This window comes from Salmo trutta, chromosome 5, assembly GCF_901001165.1.
Source record: "Salmo trutta chromosome 5, fSalTru1.1, whole genome shotgun sequence".
In the NCBI taxonomy this organism is placed as follows: domain Eukaryota; kingdom Metazoa; phylum Chordata; class Actinopteri; order Salmoniformes; family Salmonidae; genus Salmo; species Salmo trutta.
The window spans coordinates 14,226,576-14,239,320 of record NC_042961.1 but is presented as its reverse complement, the minus strand read 5'-3'; the positions used below and the strand labels follow the sequence as shown (position 1 = coordinate 14,239,320).

The window sequence follows — 12,745 nt, the reverse complement described above, 5'->3', positions numbered from 1 at the left end:
TGGTCGGGGGTCCGGATGATGATAATAATTACAAATAATTTGTAGACAGCAAATTGACCGATAGAAGCACAAAGGATGTGTTTAACTAAAACTCAATAATTTCAAACCTTGCTTATTTGATCACACGTTTCTCTTTATTATCCATGGGAATACTTGAACAGATTCTTAAATTAAAATCACATGGAGCTGATTTCTTGGTGTATTTAGTCTGTTTAGTCTGTTTTTAGTCTGTTATATCCAACAACAAAACAACAACAACAAAAAATAAAACCACAAAAAAATACTTCTTCAATAGTCATTTACAACATTAACAATGTCTACACTGTATTTCTGATAAATGTATGTAATTTTAATAGACTTATTTTGCTTTTCTTTCAAAAACAAGGACATTTCTAAGTGACTCCAAACTTTTGAACGGTAGTGTGTCTAATACAGTTGAAGTCGGAAGTTTACATACACCTTAGCCAAATACATTTAAACTCAGTTTTTCACAATTCCTGACATTTAATCCTAGCAAAAAATCCCTGTCTTAGGTCAGTTAGGATCACCACTTTATTTTAAGAATGTGAAATGTCAGAATAATAGTAGAGAGAATGATTTATTTCAGCTTTTATTTCTTTCATTGCATTCCCAGTGGGTCAGAAGTTTACATACACTCAATTAGTATTTGGTAGCATTGTCTTTAAATTGTTTAACTTGGGTCAAACGTTTTGGGTAGCCTTCCACAACCTTCCCGCAATAAATTGGGTGAATTTTGGCCCATTCCTCCTGACAGAGCTGGTGTAACTGAATCATGTTTATAGGCCTCTTTGCTCACACATGCTTTTTCAGTTCTGCCCACAAATGTTCTACAGGATTGAGGTCAGGGCTTTGTGATGGCCACGCCAATACCTTGACTTTGTTGGCCTGAAGCCATTTTGCCACAACTTTGGAGTATGCTTGGGGTCATTGTCCATCTGGAAGACCCATTTGCAACCAAGCTTTAACTTCCTGACTAATGTCTTGAGATGTTGCTTCAATATATCCACATAATTTTCCTGCCTCATGATGCCATCTATTTTGTGAAGTGCACCAGTCCCTCCAGCAGAAAAGCACCCCCACAACATGATGCTGCCACCCCTGTGCTTCATGGTTGGGATGGTGTTCTTCGGCTTGCAAACCTCCCCCTTTTTCCTCCAGACATTCCTTTTGGCTACATCCATCCTGGTCCCTCGGCATCATTCAGGCACACCAGGTCTTTGATTTCTATCAGATTTTCAATCACTTGGCCATTTCCATCCAACACTAACATCCCTCTCAGCCACACCACCACCACTACCATATATTCCTGTTCAATACCCTTGCCCTAGCATCCTGTAATGAAGTCCTTGCTTTATGAAGGTGGCACAACCCCCTGCCCATACGAACCACTGCACACAGTGCATTCGCAAAGTATTCAGACCCCTTGACTTTTTCCACATTTTTGAACATTACAGCCTTATTCTAAAATGGATTGAATTGTTTTTGATCCTCATCAATCTACAAACAATACCCCAAAATGACAAAGCAAAAACAGGATTTCTGAAAATATATTACAAATAAAAAAACATACCTTATTTTGAAATATCATCTTTTACATACTGTAAATAATTTTTTACCTTGTCTGGATTACAACCAAATTATGCTATTGCATATTGGATCACAAAATCACAAAAAAATGTAACATTATTTTGTAGTTTTCCAATAAAATGGTCTGAAGTGTACATACTTAGTACTCATATCCCGAAATAAATAAATGATCTCACTACAAAACAGTTTGTAATAAAAAGTCAGCAAAAATGGATAACATCTTGCTACCATGGATATGAAAATACCTGTCCATTTGTGGAAACATCTTCCCGATTTAACTCTTTTGTCATATCCCACTTTACCTGTTTGCTTATGGCCTTGCCTACACTTAACGACGTGTATTTAAATTATATGAGCAAATATTTGTTAAGTTAACTAGCGAGCCAGCCAGCTAATGTTAGCTAGCTAACAGTACACTTTAACTTGAAATGAAACCACTTTCTGTCAAAATTGGAAACGTGTAATTTCTGAAAATGTAGCTAGACTATCTTGGATGGACGCGTCTCCTGTCAGATGCCATGGTTGCCCTTAGTTTGAAGATGTAATCCGAAGACAGGTGTTTTCGCCATCTCCGTAGCTATCATACTTGAATTCCACTGATTTCAAAACTGTCCTCCAGAAAGTGGAGAGCATAGACGTAACGTTAGCTAGCGAGCCAGCCAGCTAATGTTAGCTAGCTAACAGTACACTTTAACTTGACATTAGGCTTATGCAGTTTTACTACGCGATACATTTTTAAAGCCGCATTAGACAGGGTTTACCTAGATATACTGACCAGCTCAAATAGACAGAAGGGTGCTAAATGGCAGACCAATCCAAACTCATCTCTCGGCATGTCCAGCCCACTCATTATCTCAGCCAATCATGGCTAGCGGGAAGTTTTGTCTTTTTCTGTGGCTAAACCAACTAGGCTCGTAATTTAACAATTGTATTTGTATTTACAAATGGCATACAAGTTTGTAATTAAGGCACATAAGTTCACATGTTCGAGAAGGCATTTCTGCAAAAAAAAAATATTTTGATAAAAAATAAAGTTTACGTTCAAATGGCTTTCCTGTGAAGTAGTGACCTGCGACATGTGCCTACTTTCCTGAAACGGGTCAAAGAAACATTCAATCATATACTTTGCATAGAAACCCAAATAAAAGTATGAAGATAGAAAGATGTGTGTCATGAATGCTAGAGTGGAGGTTTAAAAACTACAGCTGCATATGCATATTTGCCAAAATGGCATATCCTGCACGTATACACTACCGGTCAAATGTTTTAGAACACCCACTAAGGGTTTTTCTTTCTTTGTACTATTTTCTACATGGTAGAATAATAGTGAAGCTATAAAAACTATGAAATAGCACACATGGAATCATGTACTAACCAAAAAAGTGTTAAACATAACAAAATATATTTTATATTTGACCTACCCAGAGCCACTTGCAAAGCATTCCAGTTGAAGCTGGTTGAGAGAATTCCAAGAGTGTGCAAAGCTGTCATCAAGGCAAAGGGTGGCTATTTGAAGAATCTCAAATATAAAATATATTTTGTTTTGTGGTTACTACATGATTCCATATGTGTTATTTCATAGTTTTGATTTCTTCACTATTATTCTACAATGTAGAAAATAGTCAAAATAAAGGAAAATCCTCGCATGAGTAGGTGTTCTAAAACTTTTGACCAGTAGTGTAGCTTGCATTACAATCTTTTCTAACAGCTTGGCAAAATGTATACAATGTGCTATGCAATAAACCAGATGACTTCTCAAAAGTCAGCAGCTGCCTAACCTTCTAAAAGTTGACTGTGCCAAATTATTTCCAATCCATTATGAGTGAGTGTGATGCATGTTTTCCATTGTGTATGTTTCATACAGGGGTTGGCACCGAAATTATTTTTGATCAGTTCCACTGTTCCGACCAACAAAATAAGGTTCTAAACCAGTTCGAACTAAAAACAATACCCGTTTATTTCGTTCCTTTTTAAACCGCTGCATTTTTTAATTTTTTTTTTTTACATTTAGATTGAAGTTAAATTACTTCACCAATCAGTGTGGATAGAGCAGCTAGCTGTGGAGCGAGTAAGCGATTTTAAAGAAATATAATAATAATTTAAAATATATGTATAGGAAAGTCGTTAACAGCAAATTGTATTTTGCCGTAACAGCATGATTTAATCATAATAAAAGAGAAACTGGCAGTTTTTTGCCAGTCACAGTGTAGAGCGTGAGATGCAACAAATGTTGAGGGTGAAGAGAGTGATGGAAGCTTGCCTTGAAGCGCTGGGCATCTTGTTATGACATGCATTATCTGAATTAGGCCCACAGAATTATACCTATGGAGAAGAGGCTTCTATGGAGGAACTTTGAATGTCTTTGAACTTCCGAGTTGGTTTAACGTTGGACCAGAGCAAACGTTAGCTAGCTAACAAGCTTGTGTGTTCAGAGCAGGACTAGAATTAAAAACATTTCGTAATTGTAGTAAATCAATCCAAGGCGCTGATACAGCCCGACCGGATGATGCAGTTGGTGTTACAGCCCGACAGGATGCTCTCAATGGTGCATCTGTCAAAGTTTGTGAGGGTCTTAGGGTCCAAGACTCATTTCTTCAGCCTTCTGAAGTTGGACAGATGCTGTTGGGGATTCTTCACCGCACTCTCTGTGTGGGTGGACTATTTCACAATGTGAGTGATGTTTATGCCGAGGAACTTAAAGCTTTTCACCTTCTCCACTGCGGCCCTGTCCATGTGGATGGGGGCGTGCTCCTTCTGACTGATCTTTGCTAGGAGGGCTTTCAAACATCCTATTACACTTGTGTTGTGTTGCCTAGTATTGAAACAATCCAATAGAATTTACGTTGATTTAGTGAGAATACTGCCTTTTCTGTTTCTATAGCTATTACTAACCAACCTGTTAGGCATGTGATGTAGCCTACTCTTGCATCATATGGTCTTGCATCAAGTACTGCCTAGTGTATATGATGGACCACATCATCCAATTTACAGGGAAACTGTGTATCAAACAGTGTGCAAAGCCCAGGCCTTTTGTAAAGCGTGACAAAAAATAAAATAAAAGCTAGCCGGCAAACAGAATTGAATTGACCTGTACATTTCATTTACACAGTGGAGTGCCAAGCCACGGATATTGCAGATGCAAATTGTCAACTCGGGATGTCAATTTTCCTGCTGACTTACCAACCCTCATTAACCGGTTAACAAACAGTTGAATTTGTTCCAAATAGTAAAATTGTGACCAACAGAAAATACTATGCGTGCATACAAGAAACATACTTTTTTCATTATAGAGCTTAATTGAAACATGCAATAGCATCAAGCCAATTGTCTTACAGCTGAAAGGCTAAGTTATTGAAAATACAACTACTGTAATTAAGCAGCCAATGTATAACATAATTTCAAACATTTGGCAAAATGTAATTCTCTGTTCTACATGGGGCACCTGATGCGAACGTTTCCATATGTAACAGAGATGAAAATCTCCTTTTAGAAACTTAGAGGGAATAAAGATGCAACAACTAGGATGGGTTGCTAATATGATAAGGATTGTGCCTCTGTCTTCTGGACAACCTAAAGAAAGTTGATATGAAAACCAATAGAACAGGAGAGAAATAGTGGTTTCTATGGTCGTATTTTGGCTAGGCTGGCTATTTTGATGCAATGTAAGACATGCCTCATAATATGAAGTAAAACGTCCAGTTTTCAAACCATTAAGTATCCTGTATGTTTTCAAAATGCTTGCTGCCTCCAATTGCAAGGTGGCGGGTGACATGCCTGCCTACCGTAGTGCCTATGCACTAGAATCGCTAATGAATGACGGGCTTCACTTAGGAGTTGAGAAACAAGAATGGTAGCTATATAAAGCTGGGATCCTCTTGTTAACCGTGGCTATGTTTTTAACATGCGATTGCATTTACAATTGTTGTGCAATGACTCAGCTTATCCAGCTGTTCTGTCTGACAGGTGATATTTTTCTGCTCAAAGCCTCAGGAATTCATAAGTGCATACTGACACAAACACACGCTATGCTGTTATAGTTTATTTTGAGACTGGCCGGCTATGGTTTTAACGTTTCGTGGGTGGACTGAAGCGCTTGACTTGGTTGTTGGTCGATTCCTGTTTGAAACCCCACCAAACTGCAGATAATGGTGCATGCCAGCAGGAGCTTGAACAGGCTTGTCAGTAGCATTGTCTTAACTGTCTGTTAGTTAATCGGTGGACCTTTGGCCTGACTTCACCAGGCGTGCTGAGACTGAGCATATCGTGAAGGAGAGGCAAATAAATATAAAATAATATATATAGCCTAAAAGGCCTAGTCTGAGCAGATGCACAGCAGACGGGCAGAGTGAGAGAGTGGTTATGGGATTGTTCCATTTGATTTCAATCACTCTTTGACTGCACCCCTTTTGATTTGAACGAAACTTGCCGTACATATTTGCCCATGGTAAAAGTGGTCAGAAAATGACTTTTTGTACCTGAATGCCAAAACATTGAAGAGCATGCTGTGTCTCAACTGATGGCGGGCACAACACACAAACACCTCAGATTATGTAAATTAGGATCTAAGCTAAAATGTAGAATTTTTCAAGAAATGATCAAATAGTTTGCTAAACCTGAATGTAAGCTTTTAAACGACATCACACTCAACCGTTTATCTTTTCCAGTGATGAAGACATGGATGTCTCATTGTATGGTGGGGTATGCGCCTCTATCTAATGAATGTTTTGGCATTCAGGTTCAAAATGTCACTTTCAGGACACTTCTACCATGGGCAAATATGTATGTAAAGTTTTGTTGAAATCAAAGTGGTACGGTCAAAAAGTATTGATATCGACAGTCAAACATTAAATAAGATTACTTCCCAACATAGTCCAATTTCTTTAACTCCTTCACTTTAGAAGGTCGTAGCTCATAGAGACAAACCAAAGATATTCCAATGTGCATCAGTTGCGTCTTCCTAGGGCATTTTATCGCTTGTTTCTAGCCTAAAGCATCATTGATTTATGCGTTGCTTTAGATCAGTATAAACATTTCTATTACATTTTTACCCCTCAAATCAAGGAAAGACCCCCCAGTTGGACTAGTCTCTTCACTGATTGCTCTGCTAGAACGCAGAGTAGGTGCCTGGGACAAGCCTAAATATTAGGCTTATCTGCCGCAATCTTAACAAACTCAAAGCAGAATCTTTTTGTGAGACTGGAATTAATTTGACCTACTCGAACTAGTGAAAAATGTTTAGATGAAAGTCGCACAAAGTTAACCTTCGCCCTCCCTTACTCACGATGACACAGTAGGTAGCCATTGTTTTTCATCACAAGCCCCATCCCACTTCACTCCCTTACTGTTTGTCGTTCTCCTGTCTCACTTCCCAATGATCTCTCCTTCTTTTCTGTCACTTTCTTTCTCCCTCCCGCTCTACACCTCTCATTTTGTTCAGTTTTATTGCCCGGCCGTTGATTGCCAGTGGTGGACAAAGCCGTTCTCTTGCATTTATACGAGGAATGAATGTGGACACTGATGTTTGAGTTGGGACCAAGCCCATAGTCCATGATCTGATTCACCCCCCCCCCCCCCCCCCCGACCTTCTCTTATTTGACCTTTCTAACATGGTGGTTCTGTAGTCTGTCGCTTGCCCCCCTCTTCTGTCTGTTTTTGAGCTCTTTCTCTCCCTCTCCTCACACGTGGAAAGCCTACTTTCTATGTTGCCTGACAGTCGAAGTGTCAGTTGGATTTAGAGGCCTCGCATGTTTCAATACTATAGAAATCTCCCCCTGAAAATCTTATGGCACTCTTGTGTAAGTGTGTACGTACACATGCTCCAGTCACTGTTGACCAAGAAGCATCTCCAGCTAGTCTGAACCTCCCCTTCATATACTCTTTAAAATCAATGTTTAGGATCAGCCCTGACAGTGTTTCGTCAAGCGTCTGTGCGTGTGTCTACTGAATGACTCCAGGGGCTGCGGGGGCTAGCCCTGATGTCGTCACCCCTTTACACAATGCCCAACAAGCAGGTCTTTTGTCCCAGCTTTGCTTTACCCCTATCCTCCCACACAATGCTCATAATGTCCCAGCCTCTTTATCTGAGGCAGAGGTAGGGAGAGAAAGAGGGTCCTTTATCGTGGACTCAAAGGTCTGTTATTAACTCCAATTCCTTCAATCAGAAATTACAGCAATGTATACAATATTATGCCCCCACATAAGAGCTGATATCCGTAATACAATTTTATCCACCAGGAGATGTCAGTGAGTTAGTTGGCTGCTTAGTCTTTGGGTTAAATATTGCTCACCCCAGCTCCTCAGAGTATTTGATTGTTGTGTTGATGACTGAGCTCCAGGTCTGTAGTGTAAATGAAATTGTGTTCTCATTCGGGTTACCTTCCCAGAAATGAAGGAATAACTTAAGTAGGCCTGGGCTAATAATTCTCAGCTCTGAGTTTGTGGAGGTTAAAGAAGGAAAGGCTTGGGAAGACTGCAAAGGCTTACCAGATGTGAATGAAGAGCCAGAGGGAGGGAGGAGAAAAAAGGAGCCAGAGGGGGATGGTAGAATGGGTGACTGAGGGAAACTGATTAGGCTAGATGGAAAGGGATAAAGGAGGCGGGGTTGAAGTTTGTCACATGATCCCGAGTGTAGCTAGTACCAGGGGGCAGAGTAGCAGAGAGGCAGGCAAGGCTTTCTAACACTACACTGCAACTCTTCAGTACCCCCTCTCTCCTCCCTCCAGGCTATCCTCCATCTACCCTCTTCCCCTCCTATCTCCCGGCCCCTGGGCCAGGGAATGTGCCGGCTGGGTGATGCCTTACGTGGATCGGCAGAACCGGATCTGTGGCTTCCTGGACATCGAGGAAAACGAGAGCAGTGGGAAGTTCCTGCGCCGCTACTTCATCCTAGACACCCAACCGGGCAGCCTGGTGTGGTACATGGACAACCCTCAGGTAACACAGTATGACTGATGGCTAGCATTAGCTGGGTCACTCTCACAAAACTGTCATTTTTCACTACTGAGATTAGCATATGTTCTTATCTATTTCATAATTACGTTTATTGATCAGATAATATGCATTTGACCACAATTTCCACAACATTGTCATTACTGCAACAGTCCAAAAAAGTAATACACAAATCAATTTAAAATATTTTTCAACATTGCTCTCCTAATGAAAAGTCCTGAGGTAAACATATAATAATGTTACTATTTTATTTGTTTTTAAGGGTGTTTTGAACATAAGAACCCCAATTATGAAGGCATATAAGCGAATAAAATAACTTTTACTACTCTAGATGATGCATCATAGGTGAATAAAATAAAAAAATAAAACGTAATGAGACTCATGTCCTCAGACGGTGTTTGTACCAGGGTTTCCATTAGCCGGTAAAGAAAATGAAAAGCCGATAAGTAAAACTGCCGCCGACCAATTGTCCGCTATAATGGGGGAAAAAATCCCATTGCAAAATAATGCTTTGTAGCCTATTCATTGATGGAAATACCAGTCAATAGAAATACATTTGACCGGTCATGCTTATCTGTCTATAGGTTCATCTCTGTCACATGAAACCGCTTGTATGTGCAGTGTGGTTTTGACTACAGTGTTTTCCCGCTAATTGCATTATGGAATGAACATTCGTGTGTAGTCTACTGCCTTGTGCACATTGCTGCGCTTATAACGTAAAGAAATAAGTTGATCAACATTTTCAGCAAAACATTGTGATTGATTGCATCAGCCTCATTTGCTTTTTAACAATTTGTTTTTGATGTAGCCAAGGCCTACTGCTTGTATGAATATGGGCTCTATTGTCCCAGAGTCTGTTTGGAATAGGCTATTTTCTTGCACAGATCAACAAGGTACAATGCAATTAGCGGGAAAACACTGTTGTCAAAAGCACACTGCACATACAAGCAGTTTCATGTGACAGATTAAAATATCTGTTAGAAATTTAGAAAGAGTGGAGCTCTAAAGATGCAACAACTAGCATGGGTTGCTAATATAACTAGGATTGAAAAAATAGGGTACTGGTTTCAACATGAGAATCACCCAGGTTTGTTGATGTTACTTGTAGGGATGGGCATAGGCCCACCCACTAGGGAGCCAGGCCCAGCCAATCAGAATGAGTTTTTTTCTCCACAAAAGGAGTTTGAGACAGAAATAGAGACAGAAATAGTCCTCCGTTTCATCAGCTGTCCGGGTGGCTGGTCTCAGAAGATACCGGATGTGGAGGTCCTGGGCTTGCGTGGTTGTGAGGCCGGTTGGATGTACTGCCATATTCTCTAAAATGACGTTGGAGGCAGATTATGGTAGAGAAATTAACATTCAATTCGCTGGCAACAGTTCTGGGGGACATTCCTGCAGTCAGCATGCCAATTTCACTCTCCCTCAACTTTAGACATGTTGTGTTGTGTGAAAAAACTGCACATTTTAGAGTGGCCTTCTATTGTCCCCAGCACAAGGTGCACCTGTGTAATGATTTGGCTGTTTAATCAGCTTCTTGATATGCCACACCTGTCAGGTGGATGGATTATCTTGGCAAAGGAGAAATGCTCACTAACTGGGATGTAAAGAAAAATTGGAGAGAAATAAGCTATTTGTGCGTATGGAACATTTCAGGGATCTTTTTTGTTTCAGCTCATGAAACATGGGCCAACCTTTTACATGTTACGTTTTATTTTTGTTTCGTATACATATAATGTTAAGTATGCTTGTTGGTGTGAAACGGGGCTGAAGGCAAAAAGTTAGCAGTATGCCATTGTTCCAATTACTGCTGGTTCTGAAAATGACTTAATATATTTCCACTGCACTGACACTCCTCAAATAATAAACACATCTTAGAGTTTGAAATTCTGTTAGTGCTTATACATTTTATATGCAAAAAAATGTTGTTCTTGTATTAGATTATTAACAATGAAATAACCTTGAATTGATTACTCAAGTTCTCACCCCCATCCAGTCCCCCCCAACCACCAAGTCACTCTTCTTTAGAGTAATCCAAATACATAATATGGAGCACCCTGCATATTATAAGGTCAGGGTTTGCAACAATGGACAGTATTCAATGGTATCTAATAGTTCCTCACCCACATTTTTCCCTTATAGAACCTGCCCATCAGTGCGGACTGTGTTGGCTCACTTAAGCTCACCTACATCTCCAAGGTAAGAGATTTGCTGAAGAATTTGCATATAATTGATTTTATAGGTGCTTGTTGGAAAAGGGATATTAAATTCAATAATTGAGGTTTTTGTACTTCTCTTGCCTCGTAGGTCAGCGACGCCACTAAGCAGAGACCAAAGGCAGAGTTTTGCTTCGGTAAGATTGAGGACAACTATTCTCTTTCCTCTCAGTTCCTCTCCTCAATTAATAGGGAAGTGGTTGTAACTTGGCTCAACTTTTCATGACCTTCAGTATTTTTAAACTCATACTAAACCACAGCTATAGATATACAGATTTCGGCAAACTTAGTTTCTAGATTTAGAATGTTAGTGGACACCAAAAGTTCCGTTATTTATATGACCATGGGCTCTTTTTCCCATTTGCATGAGTTGAAATGACTAAATGATATGGGGGGTAGGTGAGTCCATGTTTCTGTTCAGCAATAAATCCAGCTTTTTTCAGGATTGACATGACAGTGACATCTCAAAGAGCCAGACTTTCTCAGTTCAAGGTCTGCCCTGACAGATGCCACCATGTACACAAGGCTGGGTCGTTTAGATTGACTTGAACCTAAGGGAGGAATGCATCCTTCTTGCCCTTCTCTCACCTCTATCACCTCAGCTTGATTTTCCTGTGGCTTGTCTCCACGCTACGAATAACCCTGCATAGCTTCAGCTGTTTAGCCAAAAGAGACATGAAGGATAGCAGCTGATCAGGATACTGTACATCAGGGGTCATCAACTGGTGGCCCACGGACCAATTTAATTTTTTCTGTTCCCAAGTACTCCCACGAACAAAAAAACAGACATAGGCCTATGTGATCATGTCTCAATATAATAAAAAGGTTTGAAATTATTATTTTAAAATACAATCTCTTTTTGGCCTGTGTGTGTGTCAGCATTCCCCCCTTCGCCCTCAATAGAAGGAAACACTAGTGTGTGTGACAGAACTGCCCCCGTCATCACCACACCGTTGTGTGTGTGTGTGTTGGGGTTTTGACAGGATGCTGGCATCCGAATCGGAACCCATTCTCAAAAGTCTGGGGTATTTTTAAACCACTGTTTGCATGCCATGTTTTGTTGATTTCCACATTTATTACCATCGCACCCCTTCCTAACTCCCATGTCTTTTACAAGTAGCTCTTAATTGGTGTTTTCAGGAAAAGTCATTTGGGAAAGGCTGTCATGCTTACAGTAAAACAAGGATCAGAGTGGCAAGCTATGATTCATGTCCGTGTGTGTGTGTGGCTCTGATGCTGCGGCCCAGCTGTGTGACTCAACAACACACATGTTTTGTGTGTGATCGCAGCTGTGAGTCAGATCTTAGATATCGCCCTCCCAGCTTATTATTCACTTCCTTTGAGAGCCCCCACCACTTGGTCTACACACCCCTTCAGCCAGACTGTTACAGTTTATAGTGGGGTAAATTGTACGCGCTAATGTGGCATACACACCCGTGTATGCCACATTGGTACGATTTTGGTTTCTAATTGTTTCAATGCTGTCACTAATGGATTGATTTATAGCCTCGTCTTTCTTTTCCCATGATCTCGTTGTCTCAGTATGTTTAACAAAATGCCCATGGCATGCCTCTTACTGATCATCTCCCACTCATTGAGTCACTCATTCATTCCGCACCATTAATGTTCAGTCACTGGTCACGATGTCTCCTTTCAGTTTCCATCACTGTGGTTTTTTGTGTGGTCAGAACAAGTGGGACTTAGGGACGGGCATAGTTATTCGAATATCCGAATGGACGTTGGTGTTCGAATAGTTACAGGAAGAAAAAAAAAATGAATTGGCCTATTTTAATAATGAAAAGGCTGTCTAAATGAAATGATCTATGTGACATTGCTACACACAATGATATATCATGACATTTGAAATTCTTAATTCATAAAACAAACTCTTTGAATGTAGTTTTTATGACATGCGGCCCATAAAGACACAGGCCTTTCGTAGTAGCCTACACCGGTTTCACATGTTTGTTGTTATT

At 40.2% G+C, this 12,745-nt stretch overlaps 1 protein-coding gene across 5 annotated transcripts in view; it reads left to right on the top strand.

The window, feature by feature from the left end:
- LOC115193701 (pleckstrin homology domain-containing family A member 1) overlaps window positions 1-12,745 on the top strand; it is a 29,048-nt gene that overhangs the window by 3,260 nt on the left and 13,043 nt on the right. For all 5 annotated transcript variants that reach the window (XM_029752627.1, XM_029752628.1, XM_029752626.1 and 2 more), the window contains exons 2-4: window positions 8,331-8,541; window positions 10,696-10,752; window positions 10,861-10,906. In XM_029752627.1, the coding sequence (XP_029608487.1) occupies window positions 8,331-8,541; window positions 10,696-10,752; window positions 10,861-10,906 (314 nt within the window). The remainder of the gene's footprint in view (window positions 1-8,330; window positions 8,542-10,695; window positions 10,753-10,860; window positions 10,907-12,745) is intronic.